The sequence below is a fragment of the Saimiri boliviensis genome, chromosome 4 (assembly GCF_048565385.1).
Source record: "Saimiri boliviensis isolate mSaiBol1 chromosome 4, mSaiBol1.pri, whole genome shotgun sequence".
In the NCBI taxonomy this organism is placed as follows: Eukaryota; Metazoa; Chordata; class Mammalia; order Primates; family Cebidae; genus Saimiri; species Saimiri boliviensis.
In genome coordinates, this window is record NC_133452.1 from 42,363,683 (window position 1) to 42,384,743 (window position 21,061).

A 21,061-nucleotide genomic window follows, 5' to 3' on the forward strand; every position below is an offset into this window, starting at 1 on the left:
CTGTCACCATCTTGAGACTTACCGTCTAGACCTAGCAAATGCTACCTGCCCTTCTCGTCTATAAAGCCTTCTTAACTAACCCCATACCAATAAAAAATGAATAATTTCTTCTTTGACACTCTTCTCAGTTTGTTCAAGCACTTTATATATATTTTGATAGTTGTTATATTTCTGTATCTCTGGTAAAATTGTGAGAACATATTATGTACTGTAGTCTGCACCTTGTAGAGATGATGAGTCTGATAATGCATCTAAACACATATTCATACAAAACAATTTATAAGTACTATAATTAAGGCATAAAAATAAAAATACTATGGAAACACAAAAGAAAATTGTTATTGTGAGATTTAGAAAATCTTGATGGAAAAATATTATATGATCTGGGCATTCCTTGAAATAGATAGAGAGAAGGACAGCCTATTTCAACTAGTAGGAATGACAAAAGCAAAGACACAGGAGCCACAATAGTGTAAGGTGTTAGAGGAATGGCAAATAGTTTGTGTGGTGAAATTAGGGTGCTTGGATGAGGGGTACGGTAGTCAATAAAGTTGATAAGATAGTTTGGGATCAGGTGGTCTTGCCAAGAAATTTAGACTTTATTCTATCATCATCCTACAGGAAGGTTTATTCGGTAGCAGGATGGAAGATTATATTTAAAATGAAAAAGAAATTAAATATAGAAATCAGTCAGGAAGCAAAGCTGTTGTCTCCGCCCATACCACCTTGAACGTACCCAATCTTGCTGATCTTAGAAGTTAATCAGTGCGGGGTCCGATTAGTCAGTTTTTGGGTGAGAAGAAGCAAAGCCATCTTACATCTTAATCATGGCTTGAGTAACACAGGTTTGAACTAATGCAGCAGCAGCAAAAATATAAAAAGAAAGGATTAATATTTGAAATTTTTTTTTTTTAAATTTGAGACGGAGTTTCACTCTTGTTACCCAGGCTGGAGTGCAATGGCGTGATCTCGGCTCACCGCAACCTCCGCCTCCTGGGCTCAGGCAATTCTTCTGCCTCAGCCTCCTAAGTAGCTGGGATTACAGGCACGCGCTACCACGCCCAGCTGGTTTTTTGTATTTTTAGTAGATACGGGGTTTCACCATGTTGACCAGGATGGTCTCGATCTCTCGACCTCGTGATCCACCCGCCTCGGCCTCCCAAAGTGCTGGGATTACAGGCTTGAGCCACCGCGCCTGGCTATTTGAAATATTTTTAAGGAAGATCTGAGGGGAAGTACTTGGTAACTAATTGAATGTGAAATGAGAAAGTCAAACATAGTATGAAAATTCTGAGCCTTCTTGACCACTAGCTCCGAAGTCTTACACTAACTTTTTCCAGTAACACAGACCTCTTAATTTATGCAATCTTTTACGGAGTGTCTAGGTATATTTTCATCTTTCTAAACATCCTTTAAGTCAAATAGCACAGACTTAAAAAAAAAATTTTTATGGATGGGGAAACTGAATTACATAGTCATGACTTGCTCAAGTTCATGTTGTTATTAAGTGGCAGCACTAGGATTCAAACTCAATTCTTTTACTTTTAGTTGGTTTTGCCATGCTGAGTTTGAGGTGCTAGCAGAATGGGAAAATGTCTAGTAGATATTAGCACTTTCAAAAAAAAGAAATGATAAGTAGAGAAAATCATGGATTGGATTTTTGAAACCACATGCATTTAGGGGATTAGTTGGATGAGAAGAGTCAAGGAAGAAGACTGGAAATGAACAAACAAAATAAGAGAATCAGTAGTGTAAAATGTTGCTAGAAAGTGAGAGCGAACAAAAGAATGAAGAAACTGATTGAAGAAAGGAATATGTGTTATGGAAAGAGAAGAGATGAATAAGGAAAAGTCATTTAATTTGACAAGAGATTATTAAAAGCTATTTATTTATTTATTTATTTATTTATTAATAGAGATAGGGTTTCACCATATTGGTCAGGCTGGTCTCAAACTCTGAACCTCAGGTGATTGGTCTGCCTCAGCCTCCCAAAGTGCTGGGATTACAGGCGTGAGCCACCATGCCCAACTATTAAAAGCTTTTGAGGAGAGTTTTTTTGGGATAAGGCTGAGGGCCAGATTACACTGGATTGAAGAAAATATACGAACTAAAAAAGAAGAGGCAGTGAGTTTGGACTACTCTTAAGAGATTTGTTTAAGAAAATTGTAAGTTGTGGCAATACCAAGATAAAGCCTTAGAAATGTTTTTTTTTTTTTTTTTTTTTTTTTTTTTTTTTTTTTTGGAGAAGGAGTTTCGCTCTTGTTACCCAGGCTGGAGTGCAATGGCGCGATCTCGGCTCACCACAACCTCCGCCTCCTGGGTTCAGGCAATTCTCCTGCCTCAGCCTCCTGAGTAGCTGGGATTACAGGCACGCGCCACCATGCCCAGCTAATTTTTTGTGTTTTTAGTAGAGACGGGGTTTCACCATGTTGACCAGGATGGTCTCGATCTCTTGACCTCGTGATCCACCCGCCTCGGCCTCCCAAAGTGCTGGGATTACAGGCTTGAGCCACCGAGCCCGGCAGAAATGTTTTTTAAAAATCAAAGTTTAACATAACTTTTCCCTTCTTTCCCTCCTTCTTTTATATGTTTCTTTTCTTAAGGATAACAGATGGGTGTATCTTATGTCTTTCCTCCTGACATTACCCTGAGTAGAACTCCATACTGTTCTAGGGTATGTGATCTGTCTCTTTTTTTTTTTCCAAGATGGGGTTTCACCACGATGGCCAGGCTGGTCTTGAGCTCCTGACCTCAGGTTATCCACCTACCTCGGCCTCCCAAAATGCTAGGATTACAGGCGTGAGCCACTGCGCCCAGCCAATCTATCTGTTATCCCTAGGTCTCTGCTAATACCTCATGCAAGACTGGGCTCAAGAAGCATTAGGATATCAACAGAGTCAAATACAACATTATTTGTATTTCAGACAGTATCAAAGAGTTTTAAATGGAAACACCATTGTTTAAAAAAGATATATTTTTGGCTTCATTACTTTCTAAAATCTTAATTTAAAACAATTTTAATGTAATATATTTACATTATACCTTTGTGTTTCTGCTTATTTTTATTTAAAGGATGGAATGGCCCTATGCATGTTCATGCAAAACACCTTAACAAGATTTATGAGGTAATGCATCCTTCTTTTTAAAATGTGATTTCTGAAAGACCAAAAGCAGCTTTTTACTATTCCATTATTTGTACTAGTTAAGAAATAATAGCTGATTTTCAAATTACATTTATTTTAATGATTCACTATTTTTTGTGTGTGCCATAGAGAATAATCGTTTAATTACATGTTAATGAAGTATATACATATATATTTTTAAAATAAGAGAAATGAAAGTTAAGAAGAATTTAAGACATACTCTCTTTCTCTAAAGAGCTTATATTACTAGCTATATTCAGGAAGAGATACTGGGAAAGTTAAATACTGATATTAGAGCATACTGATCAAGAGATGACACATAAAGTTTACCTAATAATCCAAATTAGTAGAATCTGTAGTGAAGTGGTCTGTATCCAGAGGAGAGGAGAAAAAGAACTATGGATTGGAAAGTTTTTATAGCTTTCTAAGAAAGATGAATTCACTTTGCACCTAGATAAAGAAGCAAAGAAGAAAAGTTCTTCTTGGCCTATCAAGGTATGTTTGAGATTACAAACTGTGACATGTTTTGGCTGATTAGCTTTCTAATTTCATATTCTGAATGTGAACACATTTAAAATTATGAGAACTAAGGAAGTTCTTATTTAAGCAAGGTTATTAATTGGACACCACTGTATTTTTGGGACTCATTGTATCTGAGATTCTAGAGAGAGTAATAGAATCATAACATTACTATTCTAAAATACTGTCTTCATTGTCTTAACCCCTGTTCACCACCCATTTCCTAGTGCATTTGACTTTTTCTTAGATAAATCTGAAATATTATTATTTTTTAAATAAACCTTTCTACTTGGGAGCAGTGTATATTAGGAAATTTTCAGTTACTTTAGACCTACGTCTTTGCATTGTAGGTTAGAGTCTACAAAAATTCCATACTTGCAAAACATTTTTGATTTACTTTGTATCACACACCCCTGCAAAGTGGGTCTTTGCAAACAGGAAAGGTAAAAGATTTATTTTTACTGGAAAATTTTGCCTTCATATAGGATTAGTTTATGGATTATTTCAGGCAATAATGAGTACATTTTTGAAGGAACCTTCATAACACAGTTTTGAAGCTCTATCTTCTGCGACACGTTTCCAACCTTTGGATATAGCCTTAATTTTCCAACTTTTAACCTGATACCAATAAAAATGGACAAAGGCAATATCACATGGAATTATTCTGAAGAGCCAGCTGCTGAGAAGTTCCAGGAGCTGTAAATTAGACAAAAGTATCCATTTATTTGGAAGAAAGTTACAATATGGCTATAGCTTAAAAATATATAATGATTCAGGGAGGTATTTTGATAAACTTACAGGCATTTATTGTGAACTATTGTATCTTTAGTATTAATTACACTTTTTCTTCTCAGGATGTACAGGTTCAAGCTTCTCCTATTCTTTGTGTGTTTGTTTTTATGAAGACGGTGCAATAATTTTGTTTCCACTGCATTTAAAATTTTTTTAAGAATGACATTTGTAAATGAATATTGAAATTAAAAATAGTAACATCAGTTTTTCCTTCAATATACAGACTTCCTTTAATAAGTGTTGCGCTGGTTCAAGGTTGGGCATTAGGTGGAGGAGCAGAATTTACTACAGCATGTGATTTCAGGTAGGATGAAAATTGCATTAATTTCTTGCACAAATATAGTTAACATGCTCAAATTTATTTTTGCCTTAATATCAATATTTTACATATTCTTAGATAAACCTATTTTCTGAATATTTTCTTTTTGTCAGTCATTAAAGTAGATAATTTTAATTTAATATAACTGCATGATTACTTCATTACTATGCATTTCAAAAAATTAACAAAACACATAGTTTGAGATTTTGAATAGAGCAAATCCAGTTAGCAAAACTTGTGGAAGGAAAGCTAAGGGAATATATGAAACTTTAAAATCCATTCTGAATTACACAAACAAAGGTAAGCAACTTTAAAAAAGAAAAATAAAATGAAGAAAAAGAGACTGCTTTAGCTGTCTTCTCACCAATAAAAAGAGATTTTCTGAGATCCCTTTGTCTTCTTTCTGCTGTGATTTACAGCAACTTTGTGGGTCTTTTGGGAAGACTAGTGAATAAAGATAGAGAAAATTCTTTGGCACCAATAGCTCTTCAGTCCCTATAATTATTTTCAGTATTTGATAAGTATATATAATATAGAAATGACATTTTGTAGAATCTAATGCTTTAGATATGCTTTAAACTGCTTTCTCAGTACCATCCCCAAGCCCTACTAATGCAGCTAGCTATAAGGAGACCAATACAATGCTCTGTAAGTTATCTGTGCAGGCTCACACACTGGATCCTCTTTATAATGCAAAAGGCAGTATATGTTGCATAATTAGAGGTAAAATGGCAGAACAGTAAAGAGCCTGAGCACTGACATCAAGTAGACCTAGGCTGAATCCCAGTTTGCCGCTTTTATCTGTTTGACTTTGAGCAAATATTTTACCTTTCTTCATCTTAGTTTCTTTATAAAATGGAAGTATCTCCCTTAAATATTTATAAATAGATTTAAATAAGACAGTGAATATATAGGTTTTAGCATAATGTTTAACCTAAAGTTTACATTAATATTCACAAAATACTGTGGCTTAGAGTTTTAATATTACCTTATACAGCTATCTCTTACCAATGCCAATATGGTAACATTCTGGCATACTCTGAAACTCACTGTCTTTTCATTTGGGATGTTTTCCAACGTTTGGGCTAACCCTGGCCTTGCCATTTTTAAAACAATTAATTATACACTTGATCCTGGCTAAGAAAAATATGGGAACATACATAAGAGAAGACTTGTAGTAAACTTTTCATCTCACTTTCAGACACTGAAGAGAAAGTCGTTCTGTGCTGGCATGTAGTGCTCTAGATGTTTTAAAACATCATGTTGTACATTTAAAAAATTTTTAGGCCGGGCATGGTGGCTCATGCCTGCAATCCCAGCATTTTGGGAGGCTGAAACGGGCAGATCACCTGACATCAGGAGTTTGAGACCAGCCTGGCCAACATGGTGAAACCCCATCTCTACTAAAAATATATCCCCCAGGCGTGGTGGCATGTACCTGTAGTCCCACAACTTGGGAGGCTGAGGCGGAAGATTTTTTGAACCTGGGAGCTGGAGTTTGAAGTGAGCCAAGATCATGCCATTGTACTCCAGCCTGGGTGACAGAGTGAGACTCTGCCTCAGAAAAAGAAAACAAAATAAAATAAAAATAAAAATTGGTTGAGCTACAAACTATATACAATAAAATGAATCAATTTTAGTAGTATAGTATAAATGGATTTTGATGAGTATATACACCCCTGTAACCACCTCCACAATCAAGATTGAGAACATTTTTTAACCCCTATCTATATGTTTTTGTATGCCTCTTCCCAGTCAGTTCCCACCTCTAGTTCCGGGTAAACATTGATCACTTTCTCACTTAAAAGTAGATTTTTAAAAAAGAATTTTACGTGAATACATTCATAGAGTAGGTACTTTTAAATGTCTGCCTTCTTTAATTCAGTGTAATTTTATTGAGAGTGATCCATGTTGTACCATGTTTCAATACTTTATACCTTTTTAATGTTAGAAAGTAGTTTAGTGTGTGGATATTCCAGTTTGTATCTGAGATTTATCAGTGCTTTTGCGTTTTTTAGTGGTTTGTTCATCTTACTGCTCAGTAGTATTGCTTTATATGCTTATATAGCACAATAAGTGTCATGCATTAATGAGCACATGAGCTATTTCTGATTTTGGCCTATTCTAAATAAAGCTGTTGTGAACATTCATGTATAAATATTTGTGTGGGCATATGTTATCATATCTTTTGAGTGAAAATCTAAGAGTGGAATTGCTGGGGTGATATGGTAAGTGTATGTTTAACTCAAGAAGCAAATAAGTTGGTTTCTTAAATTTTCTAGGTTGATTGTATAATTTTTATTTTTATAGGCAATGGAAGAAAGTTCCAGCTGTACCACATGAGTACCAACATGTGGTGCTGTCAGGCTGTTTAGATTTTCTCATTTGATGGGTGGGAACCATTGTGAGAGTCATTGTGATTTCAGATTTGAATTTCCACAGTGACTGGTGTTGAGCATCTTGTGTTTATTGACCATTAGATATATCTTCTTCTTTGTTGTTTCAAATCCTTTGACTCTTTAAAAAATTGGTTTATTATTATTGAACTATAGGAGTTCTTTATATATTTTGTATATAATTCCTTCATATTACTCAAATACGCTGTTTGACTAATATGCTAAATACTATTCACAGCCTTAGGAGAAAGAATACCTTCTCCCAGCCTGTGACTTGTTTTTTTATTAGTAGTATCTTTGGAAGAGCAGAAATTTGAATTTTAAAAATGTTTTCAGCTTTTCATTTGTACTAACTACACACTTAGGAAAAACTTGCAGAAATCATACCAATAACTCCCATATACCATTCAGTTTCCCCAAATGTTAGTATTATATGTAGCCACAGTGCAATTACACAACTGGGAAATTAACATTGATATGTATTTGTAACTAATCTATAGACCTCATTCAATTATTTTCAGTTATCATATGAATTCTTTTTTTTCTGGTTCAGGATGTAATCAAGATCCATTTTTTTCTGATATAAATATAGCCATCCCAGTTTTCTTATAGTTAACATTTCTGTGGTATATCCTTTTCTGTCCTTTTATTTTTAACTTGTCTGCCTTGTTCAAAGTAGTTTGTAGTAGACAACATATAGTAGGGTTTTGCTTTTTCATTCAGAATGACAATTTCTGCCTTTTAGTTGGAGCGTTTGCTCCGTATATGTAGTCAGTGTTGTATTGAAGTAATTGGGTTTAAATCTGCCATCTTTGTACAGGTATAACTCAGAGATATTACTGGTTTGGTTTCCTCCAGACCACCCCTATAAAGTTAATATCGCAATAAAGTGAATCACATGAATTTTTTGGTTTCCCAGTGCATACATATTAAAGTTATGTGTGGCCAGTCTCGGTGGCTCAAGCCTGTAATCCCAGCACTCTGGGAGGCTGAGGCGGGCGGATCATGAGATCAAGAGATTGAGACCATCCTGGCCAACATGGTGAAACCCCATCTCTACTAAAAATACAAAAATTAGCTGGGTATGGTGGTGCGCACCTGTAGTCCCAGCTACTCAGGAGGCTGAGGCAGGAGAGAATTGCCTGAACATGGGAGGTGGAGGTTGCAGTGAGTTGAGATCGCACCACTGCATTCCAGCCTAGCGCCTGGTGACAAAGCAAGACTCTCTCAAAAAAAAAAAACTTATGTGTACACTGTATTGTAGTGTGTTAAGTATGCAATAGCATTATGTTTGAAAAAAAAAAAAAACAATGCATCTATCTTAATTTAAAAATAATTTATTGTTGAGAAATGCTACCAGTCATCTGAGCCTTCACTGAGATGTAATCTGGTGGTGGATCCTGCCTCAGTTTTTATGGCTGCTGACTGATCAGAGTGGTGCTTCCTGATGATTGAGCTATATGTGGCAGTTACTTAAACTAAGGCAACAATGAAGTTTGTTAACTGATTGACTCTTCCTTTCACAAAAGATTTCTGTGTAGCATGCAGTGCTGTTGGATAGCATTTTACCCATAGTAGAACTTCTTTCTGGCATTGATTTATCAGATAAATTTCTGTAATATTCTTAGTCCTTTGCTGTCATTTCAACAGTGTTCACAGCATCTTCACCAAAAATAGATTCCATCTCAAGAAACCACATTTTTTTGATCATCTGTAAGAAGCCACTCCTTATCCATTCAGGTTTTATCTCGAGATTGTAGCAATTTGGTGGCATCTTCAGGCTCTACTAATCTTCCCACTTGTCTTGCTACTTCCATTGTAGCAAGAGCAGCCGCAGTAAACGGATCTCTTGAACACTGAAGGCAGGAGGAAGAGGGGTTATTTGTTATTATTATTATATTATTATATTTATTATTATTACTATTTTATTTCCTGCAGCCGCAGGAAATGGATCTCTTGAACACCGAATGCAGGAGGAAGAAGGGTTATTTGTTATTTGTTATTATTGTTATTATTATGACCAGTAGCCTGCGGTATAATTTGTCCAAAACCTAGCTCATCTAACAAAGGGAGGTTTTGCCTTTATATAGGCTTATACTTTAGATACTACAGGTGAAAAAATTTTAGGTTCACATATGAAAAGGGTTTCAGTTTACAGATTCAGTAATTACATATGAAAAGGTTTCTGTTTGATCTTGTTTTAAGTAAAAATAGTGCCTTCCGGAGAGTTTTCCCAAGACCTAGCCTGCCACCTACAGGAAGGTGAAACCGGAGGCACCAGTCGGTCAGCCTTTTCTTCTATTGAAATGCAGTGTGATAGTCAAAGGGGAAGTTGATCTGAGATGCCTGGGTCTTCCTCTTCACCATCACATCTGCAGTTACTTCTTCCATTGAAGTCTTGAGCTCCTTAAATTTTCATGAGGTTCGAAAGTCAATTATAAGGGTTGAAAACAACTTTAAAAAAAAATGTTTAACTTTTGTGTATACATCGTAGGTGTATATATTTATGGGGTACATGAGATGTTTTGCTACAGATAAGCAATATGTAATAATGACTTTATGGAAAACGGGGTTTCCATCCTCTCAAACATTTATCCTTTGTGTTACATACTCTTTTAGTTATTTTTAAACGTATAATTAAATTATATTATTGACTAATTCTGTCAAACAGATCTTATTCTTTCTTTCTTTTTTTTTTTTTTTATACCCATTAGCCATCCCCACCTCTCTGCCAACTCCACACTACCCTTCCCAGACTCTGGTAATTACCTTTTTATTCTGTATCTTCATGAATTCAATTGTTGATATGGTTTGGCTCTGTGTCCCCACCCAAATTTCATGTTGAATTGTAATCCTCAATTTTGGAGAAGTCTGGTGAGAGATCGTTGAATTATGGGGGCAGACTTCCTCCTTACTGTTCTCATGATAAGTAAGTTCTCACAAGATCAGATTGTTTAAAAGTGTGTAGCATTTCTCCTTTCGCTCTTTTTCCCCTGCTCTGTCATGTGATGTGCCTGCTTCTGCTTAGCCTTAATGCCATGATTGTAAGTTTCTGGAGGCCTCCCCATCCATGCTTCCCATACAACCGGTGGAACTATGAGTTAATTCACCCTCTTTTTTTCATAAATTACTTAGTGTCAAGTAGTTCTTAATAGCAATATGAGAAAGGGCTTGAGGAACATTGCTCAATAAATTTTTGCCAAGTATAGTGTACCTCAGATTTTCCCTGTTGTTTTCTTATAGTAGTTCCATAGTTTGAGATCTTAAATTTAAGTCTTTAATCTATTTTTTGCTTTGTGTGTGTGTGCTGCGTTTTATTTTCTGTTTTTTTTTTTTTTTTTTGTCTTTATTTTGATTTAATTTTTGTATGTGACAATAGATAGGGGTCTAATTTCATTCTTCTGCATGTAAATACCCAGTTTTCTCACCACTATTTATTGAAGAGACTGTGTTTCCTGCAGTGTATGTTCTTGGTACCTTTGTTGAAAACAAATTGCCTGTATATGTGTAGATTTGTTTCTGGGGTCTCTATTCTGTCTCACTGGTTGTCTATTTGTATGCTATTTTGGTTTCTGTAGCTCTGTAGCATAATTTGAAGTCAGGTAATGTGATTCCTCTAGTGCTGTTATTTTTGCTGAGAATAGTTTTGGCTATTCTGAGTCTTCTTTGTTTCCATATGAGTTTTAGGATCACTTTTTTCTATTTGTGTGAAGAATGACTTTGTTTTTTTTTGTTTTGTTTTGTTTTTGTTTTTGTTTTTTTTTTGAGACAGAATCTTGCACTGTCACCCGGGCTGGAGTGCAGTGGCACAGTCTCAGTGCACTGCAATATCTGCCGCCTGGGTTCAAGTGATTCTCCTGCCTCAGCCTCCCAAGTAGCTGGGATTACAGGTGCCTGCCACCATGCCAAGCTAACTTTTGACATTTTTAGTAGAGATGGAATTTCACCATTTTGGCCAGGCTGGTCTTGAACTCCTGAACTCGTGATTCACCTGCCTGGGACTCCCAAAGTGCTGGGATTACAGGCATGAACCACCACTCCTGGCCAGTATTTTTTTTTTTTAATTTCAAATTTATTTCTGCTTTGATCTTTATTATTTCTTTTCTTCTACTAATTTTGAGTTTGGCTTGCTCTTGCTTTTCTTGTTCTTTAAGGATGCTTTTTTAGGTTATTTGAAGGTTATTTAAGGTTATTTTTCTTCTTTTTTGATGTAGGCACTTACAGCTATAAATTCCCTGTTAGTACAGCTTTTGCTATATCCCATAGGTTTTTGTATGTTTTGTTTCCATTATCATTTGTTTTAAGAGAATTTTCAGTTTCCTTCTTAATTTTTTCATTGACCCATTGGCCATTCAGGAGCATATTGTTTAATTTTCATGTATTTGTGTACTTTCCAAAATTCCTCTTGTTCTTGATTTCTAGTTTTATTCCATTTTGGTCACATAAGATGTTTGATATTATTTTAATTTTTTGAATGTTTTAAGACTTTTTTTTTTTGACCTAACATACAGTCAGTCTTTAAGGATTATCCATGTGCTGAGAAAAAGAATGTGTATTCTCCAGCTTTTGAATGAAATATTGCATAAATATCTATTATGTACATATTTTTGTAGTGAAGATTAAGTCTGATGTTTCTTTGTTGACTTTTTATCTGGAAGATCTGTCCAGTGCTATATTAGTCCATTCTTGCATTGCTATGAAGAACTACCTGAGACTGGATAATTTTAAAGAAGAGAAGTTTAATTGGCTCACAGTCCCACAGGCTGTACAGGAAGCATGGCTGGGGAATCCTCAGGAAATGTACAATCATTGCAGAAGATGAAGGGGAAGCAGGCACGTCCTACATGGCTGGAGCAGGAGAAAGAGAAAAAAGTGGGAGGGTACTACACACTTGTAAACAAGATCTCATGAGAACTCACTCACTATCACAAGAACAGCTAGGAGGAAGGCTGCCACCATAATCCAGTCATCTCCTCCTACAATACTGGGGATTATAATTCCACATGAGAGTTGGGTGGGGACACAAGTCCAAACCATATCAAGGTTTGAATGTGGGGTGTTGAAGTCTCCAGCTATTATATTATTGGGGCCTATCTCTCAGTTTAGCTTGAATAATGTTTCCTTTATATATTTGGGTGCTCCAGTGATGGGCGCATATGTGTTTAAAATTGTTATATCCTCTTGCTTAACTGATTCCTTTATCATTATATAGTGACCTTCTCCATCTTTTCTTACAATTTTTGCCTTAAAATCTATTTTGTCTGAAATAAATATAGATACTCCTGTTTTCTTTTGGTTTTCATTGACATGGAATATCTTTTTCCATTCCTTTATTTTCAGTCTTTGTGTGTCTTTATAGGTGAAATGTGTTTCCAGTGTGCACAGATCATTTAGTCTTTTTTTCTTTTTTTTTAAAATTAATCAACCAGTCTATGTCTTTTGATTGGAGAATTTAGTCCATGCACATTCAATATTATTATTGATGGGTAAGGACTTACTCCTGCCATTTTATTTGGTTTTTGGGTTGTTTTGTGTTCTTCTCTTCTTTCTTTTCTTCCTGTCTTCCTTTTTGTGATTTTTCCTCAATGAAATGATTTAGCTTCTTGCTTTTTATTTTTTTGTGTATCTGTTATATTTTTATGCTTGCAAATACTGTATCTTATTAGGCTTGCAAATACTATCTTATAACCTATTATTTTAAGCTGATGGAAACTCAACACTGTTTGGATAAACAGACATGCAAAAAGAAAATAATAAAAACGTTATGCTTTAACTTTATCCTCCTGCTTTTTAAGTTTTTGTTGTTTCTAGTTATCTTATTGTACTGTGTCTTGAAAAGTTATTATAGTTATTATTTTTTATTAGTTCATCATTTAGTCTTTCTATTTAAGACACAGTTTTGGTGTTTTAATATTCTGTGTTGTTCAGTATGCTTATTATTGCCAGTGAGTTTTGTACCTTCAGATGATTTCTTATTCCACATTGACATCGTTTTCTTTCTGATTAGAGTGCTCTCTTCAATATTTCTTGTAGGACAGGTCTGGTGTTGATTAAATCCCTCAGCATTTGTCTGGAAGTCTTTCTCTTTCATGTTAAAGGATATTTTTGCAAAATATAGTATTCTAGCATACACAGGTTTTTCCCTTGGCACTTGAAATGTGTCATGCCATTCTCTTCTGACCTGTAAGATTTTCACTGAAAAATCTTCTGCCAGACATACTGGAGCTTAACTGTATGTTATTTGTTTCTTTTTTTTCTTTTTTTGCTGCTTTTAGAATCCTTTCTTTATTCATGTTTTTAGTCCTTGACCTTTGGAAGTTTTTTAAATGCTTTGAGGTACCTTTGTTTGTTTTCAGTCAGCTTTCCTGCTCTGTAACCTTCTTTTACTTGGATATTGGTATCTATCTCCAGGGTTTGGAAGCTCTTTGTTATTATTCCTTTAAATAAACTTTCTACCCTATCTCTTGCTCTACCTCTTCTTTAAGGCCAAAAACTCTTAGATTTGACCTTTTGAGACTATTTTCTGGATCCCTAAAGGGATGCTTCTTTAATCTTTTCTCTTTTGCCTCCTCCGACTGTATTTTCAAATAACCTGTCATCAGGCTCACTAATTCTTTCTTCTGCCAGATGAGTTCTGCTATAAAAAGACTCAGTTGCATTTTTCAGCTCTAGAATTTCTGCTTGGTTCTTTTTATTTCAATCTTTTTCTTAAATTTATCTGATAGGATTCTGAATTCCTTCTCTGTGTTATCTCGAATTTCTTTGAGTTTTCTCAAAACAGCTACTTTGAATTCTCAGAAAAGTCACATCTCTTTCCAGGATTGGTCTGTGGTTCCTCGTTTAGTTCGTTTGGTGGGTACATGTTTTCCTAGGCGGTCTTGATACTTGTAGATGTTCTTTGGTATCTGGGCACTGAAGAATTAGGTATTTATTAGGTCTTCACAGTCTGATCTTGTTTGTAGTCGTCCTTCTTGGGAAGGCTTTCTAGATATTCAGAAGGACTTAGGTGTTGTGATCTAAGCTATATCTGCTTTAGAGGACACCTGAAGCCCAATATGTTGTGGTTCTTACAGACTTGTGGAGATACTACCTTGATGGTCTTGGAGAAAATCCAGAAAAATTCTCTGGATTACCAGGCAGAGACTCTTGCTCTCTTCCTTTACTTTCTCCCAAACAAATGAAATTACTCTCTCTTCACTTAGCCCCCTGGAGCTGGAGGAGGAGTGAACCGAGCACCCTAGGGACACTGCTACGCTAGGACTGTGCTGGGTCAAACCCAAAGCTAGCACAGCACTGAGCCTTGCCCAAGGCCTTCCATAACTACCCACTGGCTACTGGTAGCCTATATTCACTAGAGGGACTGGGACTCTACAATCAGCAAGTGACAAAGCCAGCCGGGCCTGTGGCCTTCCCTACAGGGTGGTGATTTCCCCTAGACTCTGGACAAGTCTAGAGGTGCTGTCTGGGAGCCGGACACTAGAGTCAAAAGCTTTAGAAGTCTAGCTTGTATTCTGGCTTGTCTGAACTGTAACTCAAACCACAAGACGTAGTCCTTTCCAGTCTTTTTTCCCCTTTCCAAAGGCGGAGGAGTGTCACCCCCATGGCTACTGTCACCACTGGCTCACAGGGAATACTACCCAAATGATCACTGATGTTCCCTTAAGGCCCAAAAGCTCTTCGTTCAGCTTGTGGTGAATTCTGCCTAGCCTAGGACTCACCCTTTAGGGCAGTGGGCTCCCCTCTGGCCCAAGGTAGGTTCAGAAATGCCATTTAAGAGCCAAGGCCTGGCATTGAGAACCCCAAGAGCTTGATTGGTGCTCTGCCCCCCCACCCTGAGTGTCTGAGCTGGTACCTTTGAGGCAAGACAAAGTCCTCTTTACTTTTACCTCAGCTTTTCTCAAGCACAAGGAGTCTTTCCCTGTAGCCGCCACAGCTGGGAATGTGCTGGGTCTCACCTGAAGCCAGCAAGTTTCAGAGTCTCACCCAAGGTGTTGACATAGTACCTGGGTATTGCTACTGGTTATTCAGGGTCCAGTGGCTCTTCAGTTAGCAGATGATGAATCCTGCCAGGACTGAGTCCTTCCCTTCAAGGCAGCAGGTTCCCTTCTGGCCCAGAGTGTATCTAGATGTGTTGTCTAGGAGCTAGGACTTAAGAAGGGGGCTTCAGAGCTTTGACCATTGCCTAGTCCTGCTGTGACTGTGCTGGTATTTAACATTCAAGACAAAGTCCTTCCCACTCTTCCCTCTCCTTTCCTGAAGTGGAAGGAAGGGGTCTCTTTTGGAGCGGTAAGCTAAGCCGAGCAGCCTGGGGTTGGGGGAGGGGTGATGCTAGCACTCCCTTATCCAACCTGGTGATTGCCTCAATAGGTCATGTGTTCCCCAGTCCACTGGCTCTGGACCGAGTTCAGCTCTAGGACTCACCTATGAGTTGCAGTTCTTATGGCCTAGACTGCCTTTCAAGTTTATCTAAGTCCCCAGAGCAGTTTAGTTCATGATGGCAGAGCTTGCAAGAACTCATTTGGACCAATGGGATCTGCAGTTCCCCTCCAGCTAGTGCTGATTTAAATGCTCCCTCCATGGGCAGATGTCAGCTGAGTTTTGTCTGCTTTTTTTCCCCCTGCTGAAACAGGGCAGTGCTAAGTTTAATGCCTCACAATTGTGCCATCCCTCTCCCCAGCACATGGCAATGCTATCTGCACCACACCACTGCTGCCAGGGGAGAGTGAGGGATGGGGTGATGTCAGTGATTCAGGACTGTTTTTCTGACCACTTCAGTGCCTTTTTCAGTGATATGAAGTGAAAACCAGGTACTATGAGTGCTCACCTGATTTTCTTGGTTCTTACGAAGGTGCTTTTTCTATGTAGATAGTTGTTAAATTGCTGTCTTTGCAGGGTGAATGATCAGTGGACCCTTGTATTCCATGGTATTGCTCCACCTCTATCAGAGTCAACTTCTTCCAAACTTCTGTTAATGTTGATATTTTCACCTTCTCCCATGAATCACAAATGTTCCTAATGGCATCTAGAATGGTGAATCCTTTCTGAAAGCTTTTCAATTTACTTCACTGAGATCCACCAGAAGACTCACTGTCTGTGGCAGCTATAGCCTTAGAAAATATATTTCTTAAATAATAAAACTTGAAAGTCAGTGTTACTACTCAGTATATGGGCTGCAGAATGGATATTGTCTTGATGTGTTAGCAAGCAGGAAAAACATGAATCTCCTTTTCATCAGAGCTCTTGGGCCACTAGGTGCATTGTCAGTGAGCAGTACTATTTTGAAAGAAATCTTTTTCTGAGCAGTAGGTCTCGACAGTGAACTTAAAATATTTAGTATGGCATGCTATTAGCAGATGTGCTCTTATTCGGGCTTTATTGTTCCATTTGTAGAGCACAGGTAGAATAGATCTAACAATTCTTAAGGGACCTAGGATTTTCAGAATGGTAGATGAACATTGGCTTCAATGTGGACATCAGCTGTGCTAGCTCCTAGCAAGAGAGTTGGCTTATTCTTTAAGACTTTGAAGCCTGGCATTGACTTCACTTCTCTAACCATGAAAGTTCTAAATGCCATCTCCTTCTAAAAGAAAGTTGTTTCATATACAATGAAAATCTGTTATCTAGTGTAGCCACCTTCATCAATAACTCTAGCTAGATCTTGATCACTTGCTGCAGCTTCTGTTACCCCTTACTCCTTCACTTTGCACCTTTATATTATGCAGATGACTTCTTTCCTTAAACCTCATAAACCAACCTCTATTGTTGTCAGCAGCTTCCTTACCTGCAGCTTCTGCAGCTTCCTTACCTCTCTCAGCCTTTGTAGAGTTGAAGAGAGTTAGAGCCTTGTTCTGGATTAGCCTTTGGCTTAAGGGAATGCAATGGCTGGTTTGCTCTCCTACCTAGGCCACTAAACCTTTCTTCATATTAGCAATAAGGCTGTTTTGCTTCCTTATCATTCATGTGTTCACTGGATTAGCACTTTGAATTTCCTTCAAGAACTTTCCTGTTGTATTTGCAACTTGGCTGTTACCCTGAATTTTATGGTAATCCCTTTCCTGCTTTCCTTTATAGTTTTATAAGCTAAATATACTATAATAAATATATATATTTTTGACTTCATATAAATGGCATCATATAGTAGAAATAATATGAGAAAACAGTATGCTAACTATGAAAAACAGTAAATTTTATGTTAATTTTCCTTTTATAATGTATGACTCGTTTCATCAGTTAAAATAGGTCACTTCATGCTCATGTAAATAGAGATTTTCCAGTTTTTTTGGTGTATAAGACAATTTTCAGAAATCATTGCCACTTGAAAACTAGTATTTTCAGTAATTAGGCAGAATTCTTATGCACAATAAAAAAAATATTATTTTATATGACAGTGCCCTCTGCTGTCATCAGTGCAGATTGCATTAGAATGCTGATAACTGCATTTTATTCTGTGAGGAGGAAGCAGTCATGGGCTTTAAGTTTGATATAAGACTAAACAGGAAATGCTCTGTGTGTAAAAGTATTAAATGCATTCCTCACTTTACACTGAAATATAGGTAGTTATGAATTATATAATTTCAACACATATAATATATAAATATAAAATGTATATCTAAATAAATAATTAGGGAATTTTAAGGCTGGGCTCGGTGGTCCAGGCCTGTAATCCCAGCACTTTGGGAGGCTGAGGTGAGTGGATAACCTGAGGTCAGGAGTTTGAGACCAGCCTAGACAATGTGGTGAAACCCCTTCTCTACTAAAAATACAAAAGTTAGCTGGGTGCGATGGCACATGCCTATAATCCCAGCTACTTAGGAGGCTGAAGCTTGAACTCAGGAGGTGGAGGTTGGAGTGGGCCTAGATCATGCCATTGCACTCCAGCCTGGGCAAAAAGAGGGAGAACTCTGTCTCAAAAAAAAAAAAAAAAAAGAAAGAAAGAAAGAAAGAAAGAAACTTAAGCTATATGTAAGCATACATTATCACACTGAAAAATCCTCTATGTAAAAGAACATGAAAATTAAGACTTTTTAGATGTCGTTTAGAACAAGTAAAAACCCTCTAACATAGATTCCAGTGTTCATCTTTATTAGACTTTTGCACCATTCTTCATACTGATTCCCTCATCTGTGTTTAAATGTAGTTAGGGTTTAGGACAAAAAGCAAAGTAGCAGGAAAAATAATCAGAGATTATTTAACCTTTTAATACTGCTAAATTGCCTTGCTGTTATTCTTTAATTGAAGAAAATGTAATGAATTCTAGAACCTTATTAAACATTTAACTTTATTTGTTACAGAATGTCTGAGGGTATTGCCACTCTCAGTATCTGGATATACAAGGTGCCTTGCTGAGAAGCTTCTGACTAAAAACTTATTTATTTTTGGACTAGCTTTTCAGAAAGTGGTGTCTGTTTGTTAAACATATTTTAGCACCCACATATGCTAGGCACAGCCATTCACAAAATTTATGTGTTTTTTTTTGTTTAATTTTTCTGGTAGTATGTTTTTTGTTATAATTTACAAAATTCTTTGTCTGCAATCAATTAGAAAGTTTTTAAGAAATGAAGAAGAAATTGATCCTTGATCAGAGAAATTTGACAAGCTCTATCCTAGGCTACTCAGCCCTTTTAAAACCCACATACCAAAAGCAACTGTAGTTCTTAAGTGTTAGAGACTAATAGAGGGGATTGCATACTGAATGAACTACATTACTAGTCCCAGTTTCCAGGAAGTGATAAATTCAGTACAGGTTCCTCTAGCTGACTTTTTCCCCTCAATTTTATCAATACCTCATCAGTTGTATTCTATGACAGATTATTTTAATTATTTCCTAAGAATGTTTGTTTGTTCTAAGAAAACACCGAAAGCTTTCATAGCATTTGCTAAAAAGATAATTTCCTTCTTTATACGTGTTGGCCCTTTTAGCTTGTTTAACTTTCTTACCTTTGAGAATTGCCTGGAATTCACTCAAATGACATTTTTGTCCATGCCAATGAAAGTACTTCAGCAGATGGAGATACACTTAATATGACTATATAAAAGAAATGAACTCATGTAGCATTCTAACGTTGTCTCCTTCCCCCAAAACCCTGTGAACACCAGCTGATAATAGATGTAATGAATCCAGTAAGTCAGAAACACTCAGTTCTACTTTGCATAGTTAGACTCTCAGTTGAGTCATACTTTTCATGTAAAATATTCCAAGAGAAAAATGGCTTTTAAAAAAACCATTTTTTTTTTTTTAAAGATAGAGTTTCACTCTTGTAGCCCAGGCTGGAGTGCAGTGGCGCAATTGGCTCACTGAAACCTCCACCTCCCAGGTTCAAGCAATTCTCCTACCTCAGCCTCCCAAAGTACCTGGGATTATAGGTGCCCACCACCATGCCCAGCTAATTTTTTTTTTGTATTTTTAGTTGAGACAGGGTTTCACCATGTTGTCCAGTCTGGTCTTAAACTCCTGACCTTAGATGATCCACCTGCCTTGGCCTCCCAAAGTGTTGGGATTACAGGGGTGAGCCACTGCACCCAGCCTTTAGAAAACATTTTTAAAAGCAAAAGACTAACATGAATTAAAAATTGGTATTTCTCAATAGTCAGAATTTAGTCAAGCATTAGGCTTCTGTTTTAGTGACAAAATCAATGTGAAGAAATGAAAAGCTAGAAATGTGATAAAATAACGTAGTCTCTCCTTTTTAATCCACCTTGATAAAAACATTTAGAATGAAATACAAATTAAGAACATGTTTATATGTGTAGTAGTTTCCATTGCTGCTAGAACAAATTACCACAAATTTTGTGGCTTAAAGCAACATATTATTATCTCACAGATGTATAGGTCTGAAGTCCAGCTGGGCTCAGCTGATTTTTCTAAACCTTGTATCATGAGACCAAAATCTAAGTGTCAGTTGGAGTGGGCTCTGAAGACTCTAGGAGAGGATTCAGTCCCGGGTTCATGCAGGCTCCAGTTATTCCATGCACTTGAAGGACTGAAGTCCCTGTTTCCTTGCTGCCAGCTAGGGGGCGAGTCTTTGCTCCTAGAGACTTTCTGAATTCCTTCTCATGCTTTCCATGTGGCTCCTCCAGCAGTCATGAGTCAAGTTCCTTTCATACTTTGAATCTCTCTTATTTATACTCATGCTGGATTTCTCTGACTACAGCTGGAAAAATTTCTCTGCTTTTAAGTGTTCTCATGATTAGATTGTGCCCACTCAGATAATCCAGTTGTTGATAACTTTTATATTTCTATTTGATTGCCAGTGAAAAGTGATAACTTTGTTATTCTAACTTTGTAAACTGTATTTTTATTTTTAAAAATTTGTTTAGATGCTTTTTAGAAAACAATATTGGTTCCCATATACAGTCATATGTTGCTTAATGATAGGAACACATTATGAGAAATGTGTCATTAGGCAATTTTGTTGTTCTGTGTCCAAAAGCTAGTTACATGAGTTCACGGTTGTTTTTGCTGTTTTTTCTTCTTCGATGTTGAAATGGTCTTGTGTCAGTGGTCTGTTGTCTGAGGTGTTATCCGAGCTCCTTGTCTCAGAATCAAGAAAATTAAGGCCCATGGACACAATGGGGAGGGTGAAGTGAAAGTTTAATAAGCGAAAGAAGAAAGCTCTTCGCAGTGAAGAGGGGGCCTGAGTGGATTGCTGTTTTTAGTTGAATCCAAAAGCTTTTGTAGGAAACGCCCCTCATCTCTAGCTGTTTGTGTAACTCTCCTTATCTGTGCAGCTGTGGGTATGTCTTGGGTAAGCACAAAGTGCAGCTTCTCTTGTTTGTGTTACTGCAGGTCTATTTCAGATAGGCCCACCCCTATCCCTGTGCAAGTTTCCACTGAGCCCACCATGTCTATGCCTGAATAGAGGAGGAAACTTTTTCCTCGGAGCCCATTAATC

General features: G+C 37.0%; 1 protein-coding gene across 3 annotated transcripts in view; it reads left to right on the forward strand.

The window, feature by feature from the left end:
- The window catches only part of ECHDC1 (ethylmalonyl-CoA decarboxylase 1), a 52,742-nt gene that overhangs the window by 23,303 nt on the left and 8,378 nt on the right, over window positions 1-21,061 (forward strand). For all 3 annotated transcript variants that reach the window (XM_010342971.3, XM_010342972.3, XM_010342973.3), the window contains exons 4-5: window positions 3,073-3,125; window positions 4,678-4,758. In XM_010342971.3, the coding sequence (XP_010341273.1) occupies window positions 3,073-3,125; window positions 4,678-4,758 (134 nt within the window). The remainder of the gene's footprint in view (window positions 1-3,072; window positions 3,126-4,677; window positions 4,759-21,061) is intronic.